General features: G+C 42.6%; 1 protein-coding gene across 1 annotated transcript in view; it reads right to left on the minus strand.

Annotated features, from left to right (window-relative positions):
* Positions 1-2672: 2672 nt before the first annotated feature.
* Positions 2673-19253, minus strand: part of mov10b.2 (Mov10 RNA helicase b, tandem duplicate 2) — a 17100-nt gene continuing 519 nt past the window's right edge. The window contains exons 2-22 of the mRNA XM_027001416.3: positions 19251-19253; positions 16282-16487; positions 14053-14291; positions 13719-13968; positions 13318-13446; positions 13030-13192; positions 12718-12872; positions 11999-12172; positions 11682-11829; positions 11254-11415; positions 10944-11041; positions 10671-10768; positions 10418-10516; positions 10081-10183; positions 9846-9963; positions 4963-5154; positions 4662-4733; positions 4412-4537; positions 4058-4146; positions 3725-3843; positions 2673-3428 (exon numbers count right to left, since the gene is read on the minus strand). The exon at positions 19251-19253 is cut by the window's right edge and continues 100 nt beyond it. Coding sequence (XP_026857217.2) covers positions 3367-3428; positions 3725-3843; positions 4058-4146; positions 4412-4537; positions 4662-4733; positions 4963-5154; positions 9846-9963; positions 10081-10183; positions 10418-10516; positions 10671-10768; positions 10944-11041; positions 11254-11415; positions 11682-11829; positions 11999-12172; positions 12718-12872; positions 13030-13192; positions 13318-13446; positions 13719-13968; positions 14053-14291; positions 16282-16487; positions 19251-19253 — 2805 coding nt within the window. The 3' untranslated portion in view covers positions 2673-3366. The remainder of the gene's footprint in view (positions 3429-3724; positions 3844-4057; positions 4147-4411; positions 4538-4661; positions 4734-4962; positions 5155-9845; positions 9964-10080; positions 10184-10417; positions 10517-10670; positions 10769-10943; positions 11042-11253; positions 11416-11681; positions 11830-11998; positions 12173-12717; positions 12873-13029; positions 13193-13317; positions 13447-13718; positions 13969-14052; positions 14292-16281; positions 16488-19250) is intronic.

The raw sequence follows: 19253 nt of genomic DNA on the forward strand, positions 1-19253 counted from the left end.
CCACTTGTCTTCATTGTGTCTTTCTCCGTGGTATTAACTGCTACTATTATGTTTAACGTGTATGTTTTGCTTGGGAAAGCCGCAAAAAGAAAACCGCCGAGTTCCACAGTGAAAAGTAACTCGAATGTTCCTCTAAAGCAGGCTCAGGCTCAGAGGGGTTAGATGGGGGCTCTGCATGGATTAGCTTGTCAATCCTGAAACTCCTGGGCTCCTTAATTTCCATGTGTGTTTGTGAGACTGAGAATGTGAGATGCCTCGATGACCCACTCTGTCACACTGTATCTTCAAGGAAATATCTCAGCTGCTGCTACTCCTCTTCCGCTGCACACGGGCCCGGGAGAGGCCAGGTTCTTCTGAAGATGGCTCACTCTCTCCAGCCATAACTGTCATTTATAATAAAGCTGCCTGCTTCCACAGTGGAGCTCACCTTCTGCAATGGAGCCCAGCTATTCTTTTGAGTATTTCTCTGGAGCCTGGAGCTGCACTGCTGTTTTTGATCGGATCTGCAAAGTGGCGAAGAAGTTGTCCGTGTTTTCAAGAATTCGGAGTCCAGCAAAGTTCGTTTGGATTCTGCTCAGTGGTGAGGTTGATCCAGTCAGCGTGCTCTCTCGTGAATCTAGCTTTGTAGTATATTCCTGGCTTCAGTCAAGTCAATGATGCATAGCTGTGTCAATACTGGAGGGTGTGGGCTACATGCTGAGCTCAATTCGACACTCGCGCTGCTCTTAACAGCCACAAGGGGGAGACACAGTTAGCTCTACCCAGAATGAGCAGAGGATGAACGTGTATGAAGGGTAGGTAAGTACTCGGAAATGAACAGAAAAGCACAGCAAGTGTAAAATTAAATGCCTGCTAGTCATTCCATTATTATTCTGCAATGAGGTGTTCATGCAAAGTAAAAACACATCGATAATAACTCTTCGTTTCATTCAAGGCATTGTCACTACAGTAGAAGATGCATTTTTGCAGCCAAATGCCACTCGAAGTTTTTACAATCACTATCCTATGTTCCATCACTGCCACCTTTGGCAGACGTTCCTTAACAAACATTTTATGATCTTTCCAGACTTATATTTTATAGGTAGGATTAAAACATTCAAGTGAGTAGTTTTAGAGACTGAATCGTCATTCTTCCTTGGAGATTCAAGTGTTTCGGAGATTCAAGGTAAACTGGGAATCAGTGATTTAAAGGCTGAACTTCAGTGTTTAAAGTGAGTTCTTTAGTAGATCACCTCGGAGAGTATTCTTCTGGGAGCGTGTGGGGTTCACCAGGAGCAACATGGTAATGAATGTGGGTTATGTACATGAGGATGGAGGATGTCATTAATTGAGTGTCCAAATCTGGTGAATAACATGAGGGATAACTGCCAATTATTTATTTATTTTAATATATTTATGCTTATACTAATAACATTTAATGTTACTTGTTGTACTTATAATGTTAAATTGTCCCCCCAATTCTTCTTTTATACAGTTGTACAGTTATACAGTCACTATTCCATCCATATTCTTGAATACCAGCTGCCTAAAGCTTTACTGCCTTTGTGCAGATCCGAGCGGTACCTGTGAGGGTAATTCCAGGGACAGGTAGGTTCATTTTTGCGCTGCCTTGTACTCCAGGCCTGTCAACCCGCTCGTATTAGCTCTGCAGTGACACTGATAATGTCTGAGAATTTGTGTATCTAAGATTTCCATTTGTGTGCATGTTCCTACAGGTGATCTGTGCTAGACTGGGTAGTCAGAACTGGTTTGAGGACTGGATGTGTGTGCAGGGTGTATTCAAAAAGTCAGTAACTTGAACAAGTCTCAACACAGAAGGAATGGAATCCAATCCACGTTAAGTGAAGGTTGTTGGTTGTTGGTGCTGTGCTGTGTCCGGATAGATTTTATGCATTGTCCGACAAAGTGATTTATTGATTATTGTATTGGCGCGTTGATTGACTAATTGGTATATTGATTATGGTATTTGTGCACTGATGAACAAGTATTGGTGGAGAAGTCTGAAGTAGACAAAGCTCATGGTTGGAGAAGCCGCACCACACAGCTATAGCACTGCTGACAACATGCTCATTGTTTACTGATGCTATAAGCACACGTTACCTACACCCAGACACACACATCATCCTATTTATCAAAACTGAGGGCACTAAAAATGGACTTGGTTTCATTTCATGCACTACGATCAAACAAGGGCTGGTTGAGAGATATCCCACCTGAACTAGATTGTGCTGACCTCACTGTCCACAGTTCAGCCAGATCTGAGAAGCAGCTTCTGCGCTGTTGCTTTGGGCCAGGTGGTCACTGGAATGCCAATTCACACAATACCGCTGCGCCCTGAAGTAGCCGAGCGGATCTTTCATCCATCCAGTGTTATGTCCTTGCTTTGCTGCATCTCAAAGGAAAACCTCTCAACCTCTGACTTCAAAAAGACCAAGAACACCTCCGTGAGGCAGCGTGCACCAGCAGTGTTCCGAGGGCCTGAAGCAGTGCAACTAGCTGTCAGCCTGCCACGTAAGTCCAACCAACATTCTGTGTGAAGGTGCACTGACCTCAAAGCACACCAAACCTTTTATGTTACTCTGGTGTGATTTTGAAGGTTTTTGACCAGCTAAGTATCCCTGTGGTCTTAGTTTGGAATAATGTTGCTTAGAATGATGCAATTAGACTGTCAGTCAATTGAACAATAAAAAAAATGTATTCAATTAAAGCAAATTGAAAATCTTAGATTACTTATTCCATATTACTTATTACTTAGATTACTTATTCCAGCAAAACTGTAAAGGCAAAGGGCTTATAAATTCCAAACTCTTCAACCAAAATTCCATTATATATTTTGTATGTTATTGTACTAATATACTGAAAAAATATTATATGTAGGTAGGTCATTGAGCTATTTTAACACAAAATATTATATGTAGGTAGGTCATTGAGCTATTTTAACACAAGCCATTATCCAAAACAACTCATCGACTAAAGTTTGCTGAATTATATTATTTTGATTACATTAAAAACAGCAGTTGCTCTTAATATAATCTGAACATCTCACAGATTATCAACAAATCAAAATTTGTATAAAATCTGATAACATTTCCATCAAATTTTCATAAAATTCAAAAATATTCTAATTTTAATCATGAAGCAAAGACATTAAGAAAATAATCAAGGCACCCTGTGACTTTGGGGTGCAGACGTAAAATTATAACGGGACAGGAAATATGAATGACAGAAGACAGCAAAAGCAGGTGAGCTCCAGTAAAGCCTGCTGGACCTGTTCTACTCCCCCGGCAACAAATGCCAGGAAACATGAACACACGTAGGCAGTACCACAAACATCCATTTTTTCCCATAATTGTTTACGAGAGAGTGTCACTGTTCATTCCTCCACTCAAGGTTAACATGCTGCTGGATGCCACTCTCTTCAGTGTCCACTAGAGAGAGAGAGAGAGAGAGAGAGAGAGAGAGAGAGAGAGAGAGAGATTATCATTATAGCTCCTTACAGAGCATAAATCTAGACCTGCTAAAGCACATTTGTGAGTGTGCTAAAGAGGGCATTCCATATTCATTTGGTGCTCATATGAACACAAGTGGGTTTTTGCCTTTGCCTGATGTCTTCTAATGCCAGTTACGTCAGCTGCACACTCGCACTAGCACTGGCACAGCTCTTCGGCAGTTCACGGAGGGTCAGGCTTACGAGTCTGAGCCCTGTCTCTGGATCAGTGCTCACCTTCAGGCTCTATTCGGATGCTAAGAGCCATGAGCCGATCCACCACGTCCTCGGTGCCCTCAATGGTGGTGCGGTCAAAACCAGTGTAGCCTCCCTCAGCGGTGCAGTACTCGATAAACCTTCACACACAAGCACACACACACGCACCCATAAAGGATAAAATACACTGAATGTTACTGGTCATCACTATCCAACTACAGATGTCACTGATGCTGGCTTAATAACCCAATAAATAGCCCTCGCACTCAGACATTAATACAAATGACACTGCACTTTATATAAGCAGTATGAGTATTACTGTAATAAATATCAGCAGCAGTTTATTGTGGTTACCTGCCCCAGGTAGGGTCGCTGCTGAGAATTATGGGGTTTCCCACGACGATGAGCAGGGCCCTGGGTCGTGTCATAGCAACATTGAACCTCTGCAGAGTTGGAGTCCCAGATGATTTAGGGACATAAAGTTAGAATGTTTTAAGCAATTTTGATAGTGTAAATGATTATCTAAGATCCCTTAAGAGCCTGTCTCCCTCCCCTGTATTTTACACTTCCATTTGGCGAAACACAGGAGAGGCAGAAGGAGAATACACATCCGTATTTGTATTTCCATATGTGGCATGTACATGCATGCCTGTGTACTTGTGTGTGTGTGTGTGTGTGTGTGTGTGTGTGTGTGTGTGTGACTAATACCTTTTCATTTTTAAGGAAGCCAATGTTGTACTGGATGTCCATACTGATGTGTTCACTGTTGCTGCGGACTGTAGTCACGATGATTACCCTCCGCTCCTGACCCTGAAATTCCTCCACTGAGCCCACCTGAAGTGCACGAACACACACACACACACACACACACGCTTTGACAGGGCTGTCAAGTGTGAAAGGGGTAGTGAAGGCCATGCAAAGGTGACATAGAGAAGATTCCATATTAGTTCAGTGTTACCTTCAGGTCTTCAATGCCTGTGTAGCGTTCCAACTCATCAGTTTTTCTGATCGCTTTCCTCAGTTTCTCAACCTGGAAGTGCCTCCCCACACACACATACACACAAAGAGAGAGCACTGTGAGCATGTTAGATGGCTCAACCTTGTATCTCTTCTCCTCTTGAGTGGCTTTTAGAATCAGTAGTTTCTTTCACACCTTTACTCATTTGTGTCTACAGAAGAGATTCAACACGCACTTCACCACCGTTACACTTCAAGCTGCTTTTTCACAAGGTGAAAGAGTCCTGCAGGTGTGCTCCCACCTGTTTCCTGTAGGGGGCGATGATGCCGATGTCTTGGGGTGAGATCTTGGCGATGCCCTTCTTGCCCTGTGACAACAATAGCTTCTTCAGGTAGTCCATGACAATGGTGATCTCACTGACGTTGAAGAACGATGGGCTGTTCAACTCTCGCTCGTCCTTCCCGAGAACGCCATGGAAAATCACGGGAAAGCCCTGGCCAACAGTTCAAAATACAGAGAGTTCAAACTGGGCTGGTTTTTACAGTCATCACCGAGCACTTCAAGAGGTTTCTGGGCTAATACGGATAACACTGGATGGGATTGAGAGTATTAAAAATGTTATTTGGTTGTGTTGAGCGATGACAGCAGATGTGGCAGGTTCAAACAAACAGCAAACTCTCAGAGGGCAATCTTGCCACAAAATACAATTCACATCACTGACACAGTCCATGTCGTGCTGCTACCTCTTTCACACACACACACACACACACACACACACACATCCATCCATCTTCAGTTTGAAGTAATAAAATGTTTTGGGGTAAAGGAAAGGCCAAACGTTATTGTGTATTTTCATGAGGCAATCTGTGATGTAATTCTAATAGGCTTTGAAGCTCTCTGTAACAGGTGCAGAGTGGTGCAAGACTGTGTTTGATAGCATAAAGATGAATAATGTTGCTGGGGTATGTAGCACTGAAAGAGGTTAAGAGTTGATGTGCAGTAGTGAGGCACACAGGATTTTGTGAGGGCTTGAGGCTTCCTTAGAAGTCACATTTTCTAAATGTTTTCTGCATATGTGTGTGTGTGTGTGTGTGTGTGTGTGTGTGTGCGCGTGCGCAAGTGGGCTGCATTTATGTTTACAGCATTTTGCAGACACCCTTTTCCACAGTGACTTACAGGAGTGCTTTGTAGTCTCTCTCAAATCCATATCCTCATGTGAGAATAGATAGGTCAGTGTTAAGAGTGCTGTCAGGCTAAAGCCTTGGCTAGAGTGGAAAAGAAAGTAGTAAAACAATTTTTTAACCACTTATTTAAGTGCTTAGTGGTTCAGTGAAGAGGTGAGTCTTCAGTCTTCAACTGAAGACAGCCAGGGCCTCATTTATATAGACAGCCAATGAAAGTTTATTCCACCAGCTAGGTTCCAGGACAGAGAAGAGTCTTAATGCATATCTTCTTTGTGTCTTGGGGGATGGTGGTTCAAGTCGAGCAGTACTAGAGGCTTGAAGGCAGCGTGGTGCAGAACGGGGTGTGATTAGTGCTTTTAGGTATGTGGGAGCTGGTCAAGTTATAGCTCTGAAGGCGAATGTCATTTTTTAAATCCATGCCACTACTGAAAGAATTTGCCAACATCTTCAGTACATTTGTCACAAGCCATTGCCCCCAGATGTTTCAAAACAGCTACCACTGTACCACTGCCAAAAGAAATCTGCCACCGTATGCCTCAATGCCCTTAAATGACATCACCCCGCTCGCCATGAAGTGCTTTGAAAAAGTGGTAAGGATACGTATCACAAGCACCAGGCCTGATGCTCTGGACCAACACCAGTTTGCATACCACACCAACGGGTCTACAGAAGATAGCATCTCCATGCCTCTTCACAATGCACCAACTCACCTTGTTAGTAAACATACGTCAAGATGCTGGACATTGACTGCAGCAATGCGTTCAGCACAATAATCCCAGAAAAGATGGTCTCCAAGCTCCAAGATCTAAGCCTCAATAAGCACCTTTGCTGCTGGATACTGGATTCCTGTCTGATTTCCCCCAGTCTGTCAGATTCAGAAAACATCTAGAAAACATTTAGAAAACAACTTTCCATTTTGATACTTAGCAGTACACGCAAGGTACATGTTAAGCGCACTACTGTATTCTGTTTTCATGCATGACTCCTGGCCATAATACAAACTCATTCATGAAATATACAGATGATACAGCTGTGATTGGTCTGATTTCTGACAGCAGTGAATCAGCTTATAGGTATGTGGTACAAGCCCTGACTAAGTGGTGCTCAGAAAACATCCTGGCTCTCAACACCAATAAAACCAAGGAGCTGATCACTGACTTCAGGACAAGCGGTAAAGCTCCAGCTCCGATCTTTATAAATGGAGACATGGCAGAGTGCCTAGCTTCAAGTTCCTGGGCGTCCACGTGTCAGAGGATCTGGCATGGACTGTGAACACCACTGCTGAAGAAAGCACAGCCTTGCCTGCGATAGGACCTGCTCGTCAGCTTGTACTGCAGCGATATGGAAAGCACCGACATGGGACCCCAGCTGCAGTGTTGCAGAAAGACTTGCCCGGAAACCCATCGGGTCCAGCTGTTGATCCACGAGGAGGTTCAGAGAACATGCTACCTACACAGAGCAAGGACCTTCTCCGAGGACCTGACATACCACTATCACCATCGCTTCACCCTCCTGCTCTCTGGAAGACCTCACTGGTGTTGTTCTCGTGCTGCCAGACTTAGAAACCGTTTCTACCCAAGAGCAATCAGCCTCCTTAACCAGACAAACAGCAAACTCTCTGAGGGCAATCTTGCCACACAATACAATTCACATCACACACAGTCCATGTCATGCTGCTACCTCTTTCACACTCACATGCACACACACACACACAGAGATCCATCTTCAGTTTGAAGTATTGTTTTGGGGTAAAGGAAAGGCCAAACATTATTGTGTATTTTCATGACACAATCTGTGATGTAATTATAATAGACATTGAAGCTCTCCGTAACAGGTGCAGAGTGGTGCAAGACTGTGTTTGATAGCATAAAGATGAATAATGTTCCTGGGGTATCTTAAGGTCAGAGGCCTTTTTGGGTCTGTACGTGCAGAGCAGAGGCTTTCATGCACATGGTTCCAAGGCCTCCATGCAAGTCTCAGGCATATCACTCTGGACTCTTCCCATGAGAAATAACATCATTAGTACTGGGAAAGATTGTTGTTTTACAAAACTTTGAGAGTTCTGTGGCCAAACAAGGTTTGTTGTCTTACCAAGGACAGAGTGGTGCAGAAGTAAGACTTTATCTGGCTCGGTGGTGTGAGCTGACATCATCTTTGTTTAAAAAAAAAAAAAAGGAAAGTCTTCCATTGGAATATAATGGTGTCAAGCTTCAACTTGCATGAATCTCAATTTACAGATACTGAATAATGTATATTTGGATGTAATAGTGGAGATTTCAAACACTTGTACGTAAAGAAGGTGGGGTGATTACGTAATCACTTCTGAAAACTGTATATAATGTGGGTGACACTGAGTATGTGAAAACACTGTTTACTTGCTATCAGACAACAACAGACAAAACAACAAAAGTAGGGTAGAAAGGAATTAACTTTCATCCTTGCAACATCACTACTAATAAACATGGACAATTCCTTCAGAAAGGGTGTGCCTGGTTCTTACCTCCATCAAGTCATCATTAGTGAAATAAAAAATCTAACAACTGCTATACAAGGAAACCCACAAATGACAAATCTGAATGTATACCAATAAGCCTAGTTTCCTTTCCCTCATGTGGCCTAAGCAGAAACAACAAATCGGTCTTCCCAGCTAATATTTCTAATAAGGACTTGTGTTAGAAATTTGTCAAAGATGAGTCAGGATACTAAACTGATCTAAAGGTTATTGATGTTTGTGTACTTAAGAGTAACTATTGATCAGCGCTTTCAGAAGTTTAGCATTAGGCCACTAGTATCTCACATCAGTGTACACAGCAGAGGGGGTCAAATTTAAGTAGCGAGAGCAGAAGAGAAGTGTGGTGGGAGATAACAGATGAAGGAGTGTTTATCGTCCGACCTTGGCATGTTCTGCCACAAAGACACAGTGTACCATGTAGAACAAACATGAAAGAAATATTCAGAAACAAACTGAAGCATAAAACCTGTGCGAAAGGACGCAGCATAAAGTAAGTAAAATGTAAGATGAAGGTAGAGAGTCAAAGTTAAACCAAACTGAATGAAATCATAAAACGAGGCAAATTAACTGCTCTGCCAGCCAGTAGGTCCAAGGCACTGGGCCAGATTCATAAAACATGATGGTAACTGCTCTACACCACGCATAATGTACAACACGGTATTTAATTTCTATTTACAAAGCCCATTGTAAATAGGAATTGACTGCCAGGTACGTTGACTGCCAGTTGCATAAAAGTTGCATTAAAAAAAAAGACGCATTTGTAATGTAACCTGAGTTGATCAAAAATTATTTTTCGAAATAATCTCTTCTCAGTCTATATATGTTTATAGACTATTTATGTCTATATATGTTTATCTAACATCTAAATTAGCATTTATTAGGCAAAGATTTGTGGTATTCTAAGATCCTGCTCAAGGAAGTTACCTTCATTTCTGTGTACATACTACTACAGCAGCTTCAACATTTGTCTTGCTCTCTTCGAACAGACCAAAAATGTGGCTTTTAAAGAAATGTTTCAGTTAGCTAAATGTGAAATGTGCAGAATTTTGATGATGGCTTGCTTGTGTGACCAAACCCTGTAAGAGAAAAGATCGTCCAATCTACACTTGTTTATTAACAGGAAAATGACGATCAGACAGGTTCAGGCGGTATTTTTTGCAGAGAGGTGTCCTATTATGAATCGCTAACATGCGAATAAGAGCAAATGCATTAGTGCCATATATCACGCAAATGGTAAAACATGCTGGCACTCCATATTTTTGAAAGATGAATCATGTTGCTGCAGCACTAAGTGCTGTTAACATCAGATTAAATTTGGCAATATGTGTAAGGATTTGGCCCACAGTAACCAAAGCTCGGAAACCAGAAGAGCAGGTTTAAAAAACTCGACTTCATATCATAAGGATGCCAACGGCAGATTTTAATTTATGGGGCCTCCCTAATTTGACCAGGCCCATATGAGCCCCATGTGTGTGCACTGGAACTCACTTTGTTAGGGAGGTGCTCCCAGTTGCAGTAGAAACTGGTGGTGTACTCATCTGCATATGGTTGCAGCTCGCTGTCGTAGAACATCTCATTTGGTACCTTCAGAATGGACCTGTGAGACCTGCGTCCAAGAGAGAAAGTGAAAAAGGATTAAGGTTTAAAAATACCACCGATAAATGGACTCCAGAACTCCTGTTTTAAAAGTGATCTGTAGGCAAGCTGGACTGGCACGCTACACCTGTAGTTACGAAGCAGCTTGGTGACGTATTGATTGTTGAATCCAGTGTCTCCTTTCTGATAAAGGGGATTTTGTGTCATCAGTCTCTCCAGCAGTGACAGAGCTGAAGGAAAGAGAGAAAGACAGGTCACAGGGGGACAGGCACACATGGAGAAAGACAGACAGCTAGCCAGGAGACAGGGGTCACATTGAGCACATCAAACAGATTGTCACAATATCCATTACATCAAGGAAATATGTTAATGTCTAAGCATAACGAGGCACAGAGCAGTGGGTGTAGGAGGAGAAGCACAGTGCCCTGGCTGAGGACTGTCATGCAGAGAGATCTGCAGCTCACCCAGGCCGTATTTGATAGCGAATGGAGACCTCAGTATCGGCCCCAGCTGCTTTGGATCCCCAGCCAATACCAGCTGCCCTGTTTCCGCCTGCAGCAGACCTACACACACACACACACACACACACACACATACACGGATCATGACTAAAGCAAAGAAAACCCCCAAAACGTGTGTGTGTGTGTTTGTGTGTGTGTGTGTGTGTGTGTGTGTGCGTGTCTGTGTGTGAAACATCTTGGTTGGCAATGTTCTTACCAGCTACGCCAATAATAGCTTCCGATTCTACTGCGTGACCGGCTTCATCCAAAAAGATATGAGTGAAATGACCTGGAGGCAACCCCCCAGTGACCAGTCTATACAAACACACACACACACACACGCAGTTCACTGTGAAAGAGCTGAAGAAATTTACGGAACGTTACATTCCTAGACTAGTCGGGATTTTGAGTGCTTTCCTCCACTGACTGGACTACAGTCCAGGATTAGTCCACCCCGCCAAAAATCTCAACAACTGTGAGGGAGTTTTACCTGCCAGCTGTAACCAGCGTGGTGACCAGGATTTTATACTTCATCAGCTCCATTTTACACGGAAACTCATACATCTCGTCTTTAAGATTACAGACATCCTAGAGAGAGCAAACGCACACCAGTGTAATCCCAGTCTAATACAATGTAAACCCAGTGCAGCAAAAGTGCTTTATATAGATGTACACATGCGCACAGTCCAGCCGCTGATGGAAATTGGACTTTAATATGGCATGTGCACACTTGCACACATGCATAGACACGTGCACTCACAAACACACGAGCAGGCAGCACATCTCCTTCTGTTACTCACCAGCAGGTTGTGGGGCACCTGGTTGGGGTCGCGGCTGCTGGCGTAGAGGCGGTAGATCTCACGTGGGTCCAAGTGCTGCAGCACCCTCACGCACAGCTGGTCCGCAGCGCTGTTTGAGGGCGCGCACGCCAGCACACGTGCGCCTGATACACACTTCAGCACCTGGGCCGTGGGCAATACCACACAAGCAGACGTGGTCAGAGGTGTTCGGAGGCATTGAGGGCTCAAGACACAACGAATTACCACACGCACAGAACATTGACTGGACGTCTGCCAGCAGATTTCATACCAGAAAAGAAAACTATGGCACGTGAGGAAGGAAGTGTTATCACCATACTGTTAAGCAACTGTGTATTCAGTTTTGTTTGAGTATGTTGTGAGGTGGGCCATGTGCCTATGAGGGTGAAAGCTGGTGAAACGCGCGCCACCTGTTTGATGGCCTCCACCATGGTGACTGTTTTGCCCGTTCCCGGAGGTCCAAACACCAGATATGGGGCTGGCTTGGACACTCCAGCCACGATGTTGCACACTGCTGTGTACTGCTCAGTGTTCTCCTCCAACTTTCTATCAAACAAGCTAATATCACAAACACACACGCAAACACGAAGTATTAATACTACCATTGTGTGTATACAAGTTCTTTTGAACATTTAAAACCGCATTTATAGTCGCAGCCGATGGAAATTGAATTTTTGAGAAATATGGTATCCCAAAGCAATATATGGCCTACAGACACCACACTAACCTCAGTAAACGCTGTGACCCTGGGATCGTGGCCTTTGACCCCACAGGGAATAGAACATCTTCAAGCTGGTGCTGGACAGCCAGCTGCACAGCACGGTGCTGTAGTCTCAGTGGGACGCGGTTCACGGTGAACTCCACCCGAAACTTCATTTTGTCTATGAAACTGGCTAGGAACCTAGACATCCAGACAAAGAGACAATATCAATAGAGATTTCTAATCTAGCACAAAAGACACTGAAATTGGTTCTACCTGCCAACCAGCATCTTCTCTTTGGAAACGTGTTGAAAGTACACATTGTAGGTATGCAATTACTCACAAGCCAATTAGCACTTGTAAAAAAAAAAAAAACCAGCTACACCATTATACCTGATGAACCTGTACCAGCTCAACAACACCAACCATGTCACAACCATGTCTTAGTTATGGATGTGTTGAGAATGATCAGTCACCTGAATCATTTTCAGTCCTGTGGTTAAAAATAGGCCAGTGATGAACGAGCAGGAGGCAGGCTGAGGCACTGTGCATGGAAACAGCTGAGCTACAGTCTGTAACTGCACCCAATAAACTGGTCAGGTGTACCTACAGGTGCAGGCAATGAACTCACAAATAAGTGAAGGAGCGTGCATATCAGTGTAGCTGTTTTAGCACACCGTCGCTTGCTCATAGCTTAGTCTAAAACAAAGCAACACGGGCAGACGAGGTTCTGCAGGCGTCCTTACTTCGACGAGAACCCAAGCTTGAGTTGGTCCAGCTCTACACGGTGCACATAGCCTTTGTATTTAGTGATGTTCTGCAAGTGTACGTCCTTAGACTTGGTAACCAGAAGGTGATCACCTCTCAACACTGACGGGCGGTTCTCAGAAACACCTGGAACCTGGAGACGAGGACATGGAGCCAGTGTAAATGTGGAGGGTTTGAACTCGTGGCCTCACGGCCATTAAAGCATGGGTGGAGCATAGGTGGAGCACAGGTGGAGTATTGATTCATTAAATGGAGACACTCTAGAGTTCTGACCCTGCTCTTGCACTGACCTGGAGCACTAGCAGCTTCTTGTTGAGCTTGTCCTGCTTCATAGTGACATCTTCTTTGTCATACGCCTTGATGTCCACCAACATCTGAGACTCCTCCAGGTGAAGGAGTAAGTGAAATCGCTCGGCATAGTTACTGAAAGCCAGTGGCGCTTCCAAAAGAGACCTAACCAGGAATGAATAGAGAACTATCGCAGTGACAGCCAGCTCTGATACAGTAACTCAGTAAAGAGAGCTAAATGGCTTTCACTCTCACTCATTTCTAAACATTTGGACACTGTAATTACTTACTTCTTTTCATGGATATGGTCATGTGATGTCTTGCGGTGGTTTCTCAGGAACTGGCTCAGATCTTTGATGTAAGGTGGACAGCAGTAATGCCCCAGAGGTACTTCATATTCAAGAGATTGTTTAGCCAGGCTACAGGAGAGATCACAGAGACGCAGACACTGACATCCTGTGAAGAATCTTTCCTGGACAACACCCAGACGAGGAATGTCCAGGCCATTATCTTTTGTTTCAAAACTTCAACATTAATTTGCTCCTCAGTAAAACATAAGCACTTCTTTGGTTTATCAAAACATAAGACATTTTTCTCATGATGCAGTCTATTCCACAGTTTAAAAGTTTCTTCCACCATGTTTTCCACTACGCAGTGATTTGCCTCATGTGGGAGCTCTCTTCACTCCTACCTCTCCGGGGCTTCCCCCTCATCCACGCTGAAGTTCTCCGTCTGGCAACTGCTCAGCCTGTTGGGTTTAAAGGGCTTGACTGGTCCCAGCTCCTGGGCCAGCTGCGTCCTGGACTCTGCTTCAATGATGCGTACAATGTGGAAGGGCTGGCAGCAAGGCCTCACGGTGGTTTTGAACTCGAATGCCACCGTGACCTGGTACACGCCCACATGCGCCGAACGGAACATCATGCTGACCTCATACTTGTCACCTAGGGGATGAAACAGGAAGTGTGTGCCAACTCCAGGCTGTAGAGAGACAGGCTGCAGTTGAGGCCACAGAGGCCGACTCTTACCAGGGTCAAGTCGCAGGGGATTGTTGCGAGTGACTTTCTGAGAGTCCTCAAACTTGAAGCAGTTTATCCAGTGAAGAGGTGAATAGTAGGTGAACTCCACACTGCTAGTTCCCTTATTCTCCACCAACAGACTCCCCCTACAAACCTCTGCCTGGTCCACAAAGAAACAGACCTTTCCATCCAACATCTCCAACTCAGAGCTGACCTGGACTCCATTCTTATCAGCCACAAACTCTGACCTGGCAGAGTGAGAAAAAATGTAACATGAAAATAATAATAGAATAATAATAGAATTAGGGCACTGCAATGGGAGACACTGTGTGGTAGATTAATAATAGAATTAGAGCACTGCAATGGAAGACACTGTGTGGTAGATTAATAATAGAATTAGGGCACTGCAACGGGAGACACTGTGTGGTAGATTAATAATAGAATTAGAGCACTCTAATGGAAGACACTATGTGGTAGATTAATAATAGAATTAGAGCACTGTAATGGAAGACACTGTGTGGTAGATTAATAACAGAATTAGGGCACTGCAACGGGAGACACTGTGTGGTAGATTAATAATAGAATTAGAGCACTGTAACGGAAGACACTGTGTGGTAGATTAATAATAGAATTAGGGCACTGTAATGGGAGACATTGTGTGGTAGAACAGTAAGAGAATTACTACTATACTATTACTACTTAATTTCCACCTCACATTCTTTAAAATTCTTTAAAAAAAAGCAAATTTGGTAGAAATATTTTTGACTGGTTAAGAATGACAAGGGTCACATTTAGCACTTTGTAAAATGTTGTAACGGCCCAAGTGCCGTAGGGTGAGGGGCAGGACGCACAGACTCCTTTGACGTGGACAGACATTTATTAACATATAACAAAAACAACGATGGTACTCACACATGACATAAACGGTGAACATCTACATACATATAACTAGTGTGAACAAAGGCAACCCTTTACAAAGACAAACATGTACAAAGGCAAACATATCAAAGACCGACAGCACTGCGCTCCACGACACGGGTTTATATACACACACACAAGACACTAACCCGATGCAGGTGTGCAGGCGTGGGCACAAATAAACAGAGATCCTCCCACTGCATATGGTGGGCCAAACCACGTGACTCGCAGGAGGCGAGTGTTTTGTGACAAATGTAAATTAAGCCCTCTAAAAGTGAATCAAAAAACCTAGTGTAAGAATGAAATCATCTCCTGTTAGAGTAAAAAAAATCTTGTAGACTAAATCTCTCTCTGTCAGACAGATGTGACGCAGTACACAAGCCTTGGGGGGAGATCTCCCCCCCCCACCTGCCTTCTTCATGCCTATCTTGACCATTTATTCATTTGCTAGACTATCAGTTTCAACAAGTGCTTTTAATTTATCTGTCAGTAACATGTGGACCCGTTTACTTGACTTTGTACCCCTCTCTACTCCACTTCCCTTTTTCCGTAAACACACACACACACACACACACACACACACACACACACACACACACACACACACACATACACGCACACACACACACACACATATACACACACACACATATACACACACACACACACATACACACACACACACACACACATATACACACATACACACACACACACACACACACATACACACACACACACACACACATACACACACATACACACACACACACACACACACACACACACACACACACACACATACACGCACACACACACACACACATATACACACACACACATATACACACACACACACATACACACACACACACACACACATATACACACATACACACACACACACACACATACACACACACACACACACACATACACACACATACACACACACACATACACACACATACACACACATACACACACACACACACACACACACACACACGTGTCTCGATTCAGTGTGTGGCTTTCAGAGCACTCATAGGAATTACCAACAGGACATTTGAATGACAGCTTAGTTATTAAGCTATTTATATATATATATATAAAAATACTTTTTTTATTAGCTCACAGCTAAAATCTACATTTAGGTGACAGTCTAGGTGTATGTGTGTGTGTGTGTGTGTGTGTATGTGTGTGTGTGTGTGTATATGTGTGTATGTGTGTGTGTATGTGTGTGTGTGTGTGTGTGTATGTGTGTGTGTGTGTGTGTGTGTGTGTGTATGTGTGTGTGTGTGTGTGTGTGTGTGTGTTTACCTATTACTCTTCAGTTTGTGGAGGATCTCTTGAGCCAGTCTCCTTCTGCCTCTCACCCCACCCTCAGGTCCAGGAGGAGTGGGAGAAGAAGACTCCTCCAGACCATTAGGGGGTAGTGGAAAGCTTCCAACATTCAAAGGGCGATGGCTGGTACTCTTCCTCCTGACACAGGGTCTCCACCACTGGTCCTGTAACACCACTCGCACCTCCAGAGATGACGACACAAATTACCAGGGGCTGCTTCAGTCTGCGTAACTGATGCTTCAAGTCACATTTCAATCAAGATTTTGATTTATTACTGAACGTACTGATGAATTCCCAATTTTCACTTTGATAGTTAAGCAACGTCACATGAGAGGGATTGTTTGTTATAGTAAATGTCTTCGGCACAAGGCTACAGACCGACCTCTGTGTCTATGATCAAATCACAGCCTGCTGATATTCAGTATAACAGCACAGCCTTGGGTGTGATATTGCTTCTATACGACAGTTCTACGAAACACCATTTATCAGTTAACAGTAATAAGCGACAACAGCGTATGTTTTTTAAGAACTTTTTTTAAGTGTTCCATAAATGGACTGAAGCAACACAAACATTTTCTCCCCTCCCAGCTTGCTACGTTGTGTAGGTCTATGTTACCACAGACCATCTACTATGCATCATGTAGCTATGCACTATGTACATCATGTATCTATATGTTCCCTTTATTGTGCAACCATGTAGCTGACAGTCACTTAGGTGGCATTTGTGATTTTGATGAATTAACAGCAAAGTTTGTTACAATATAAGATACCTAATGATCACTAATGTAATGAATAGACCACACCTGTAAGGCAGAGTGATACAGGTATAGGTCAATGTCTCATGGACTATCTCTAGGCCAATCAAATGACTTGGTCTGATATAAGTGTTGTATAATTTATCATTTGGAATTGGAGTATTTAACATCAGAACTTTACTCACTGTAACAATAACTCACTTTCACTGCTTGAGTGACTGCTCGTACTAAACTCTGGATCTTAAGTCTAAATCCAGATCTGGACTTTCCCCCCTTCCTTACACCTAGTAGGCAGTTGTGATGACAAAGTAGTCAGTCGGTTGCACGAAACCACATGTTATGGAAATCTACTTTCATCATGTAACATACCCTGAAATTCAAAGCCCATACCACTAAAAACACTTCTGAAAGTGTTCGGTTATCTGGTTATACTGCAGGGTATGATGGGATCTGGTGGTACCATCATACATTTAAATTGTGCAGTTATCTGTTGATACCACTGCTGAAGTATAGGCTCTGCCATAAATTTCAAAATGGCTCTCTGCGGGGCTAATTTTAGCTCGTCTCTCCTCCCAGGACCAACCGGAATTGCTGTTCAAACTCAGATGTTCAAAAAAATGTGTAAGTTCAAAATGGAACAAAAATGATCAAAAAATAAATAAATGATACAGCTGCCCAGCTTCACCTACCCTTCAGAAAAGACATGATATGAAAAAAAAAACATATGAAAAAAGCATATGAAAAAACCATATGAAACGTTGACAGTCAACACTGTCAGCTCAGTCTCATTCAATAAACAAAATGCAGTGGTGTTAAGTATGATTTTACAAGAAATAAAGTTTATGCAAGAAAATCCATAATGATAATATTTAATTCAAATTATTAAAACATTATATTCTGATATATGCATGCAGTAACACTTTATAATTAAACATTATACATACACAGAAGTTTAACAAAGGCAGTTATTAAAATTGATTATTATTAATTTTATAATATTAAAATTGCATCTCAATTTTGTTACGAAGATAACGCAATGAAAATTAATTACAAGATTTTTGGTTATTAAATTAAATTAGTATTAATTTCAAGATTATTGGTTGTTAAAATGTGTTTGTCATGAAATAGACAGTGCCATAGCTGTTTCCTACCTTAGCATCCTTTACTTAATAATAACTAATATTAGCCCCACAGTGTAAGTCTTTTGCCAGCCACTGAGTTGCACAACAGTAACAGGGATGAGCATTCTCTATTTTTAACAGAAGATATATCTGATGTATATAAACCAGGGGAGTGACATTGTGTGCATGCAGTCATAAGTAGAACATGCAGAAGCCAATGTTCATAGATTGATGAACGTAGTGTGGAGCCAATTTTTACAAGCGTGTTTCACCTGAAACCTTAATCTGTAAGATGTTAAGCAGATTAGGAACAAGCTATGATAAGTTTAGATCAACATCACTGGTGTATGGCTGAGTCATTCACAATATGGTAAATCCACATGACAAACAGTAGGCGGCAAACCTGAATCATGTGGGAAAGATGAGGGAGGACATTGGTGTTGGTTTGCATAATACATATTCAATGACATCACCCAGACGTACTAATCATTTACATCTTTTATTATTCTATTTAATTTGTACTTTTATAACATAAATAGCCACTTCAGTTTTATAACCTATTGCAACTGGTAGCTGAGGTTAAGGTCCTTGTAACTTTTTTTATCAGCCCCATATAAAAATATGACTTAGGAGAGTGTACGTTCACTATTTACATTTTACTGCTTAGTACACTACAGGCTGTCCCATGTAAATTAATGTTATCAATAAGTTTCGTAACTGTGTTAGTCTATGTTAGACTCTTTCTGAGTAAACTACCACTAGTTCAGAATGCAACAGTATTATTTCCCTGCTGGACCAAGCGAAAGTGAGTGCATGTTAATCAGCTTCCTTTTAAATTTTGCATGATTAGCTACATTCTTGCATATGACAAATCCCCTAAGGTAAGAAAATGAAGTGTGCTTTATAGAAATAAAAGTATAAAAGACATTTGATAGAACCAGCGTTAGAAAAACGCTGGCTTATCAGTACACCTCTTGTACCACGACTTTATAAAACTGAAGCAAACGTCTTAAGACCAAGTTGTCTTAACTAACTCCAGCTAGATGAGGAGAGGATGGGGTGGACTCACGTT

Source organism: Electrophorus electricus, chromosome 25 (genome assembly GCF_041902795.1).
Source record: "Electrophorus electricus isolate QZ-2024a chromosome 25, ASM4190279v1, whole genome shotgun sequence".
Classification (NCBI taxonomy): domain Eukaryota; kingdom Metazoa; phylum Chordata; class Actinopteri; order Gymnotiformes; family Gymnotidae; genus Electrophorus; species Electrophorus electricus.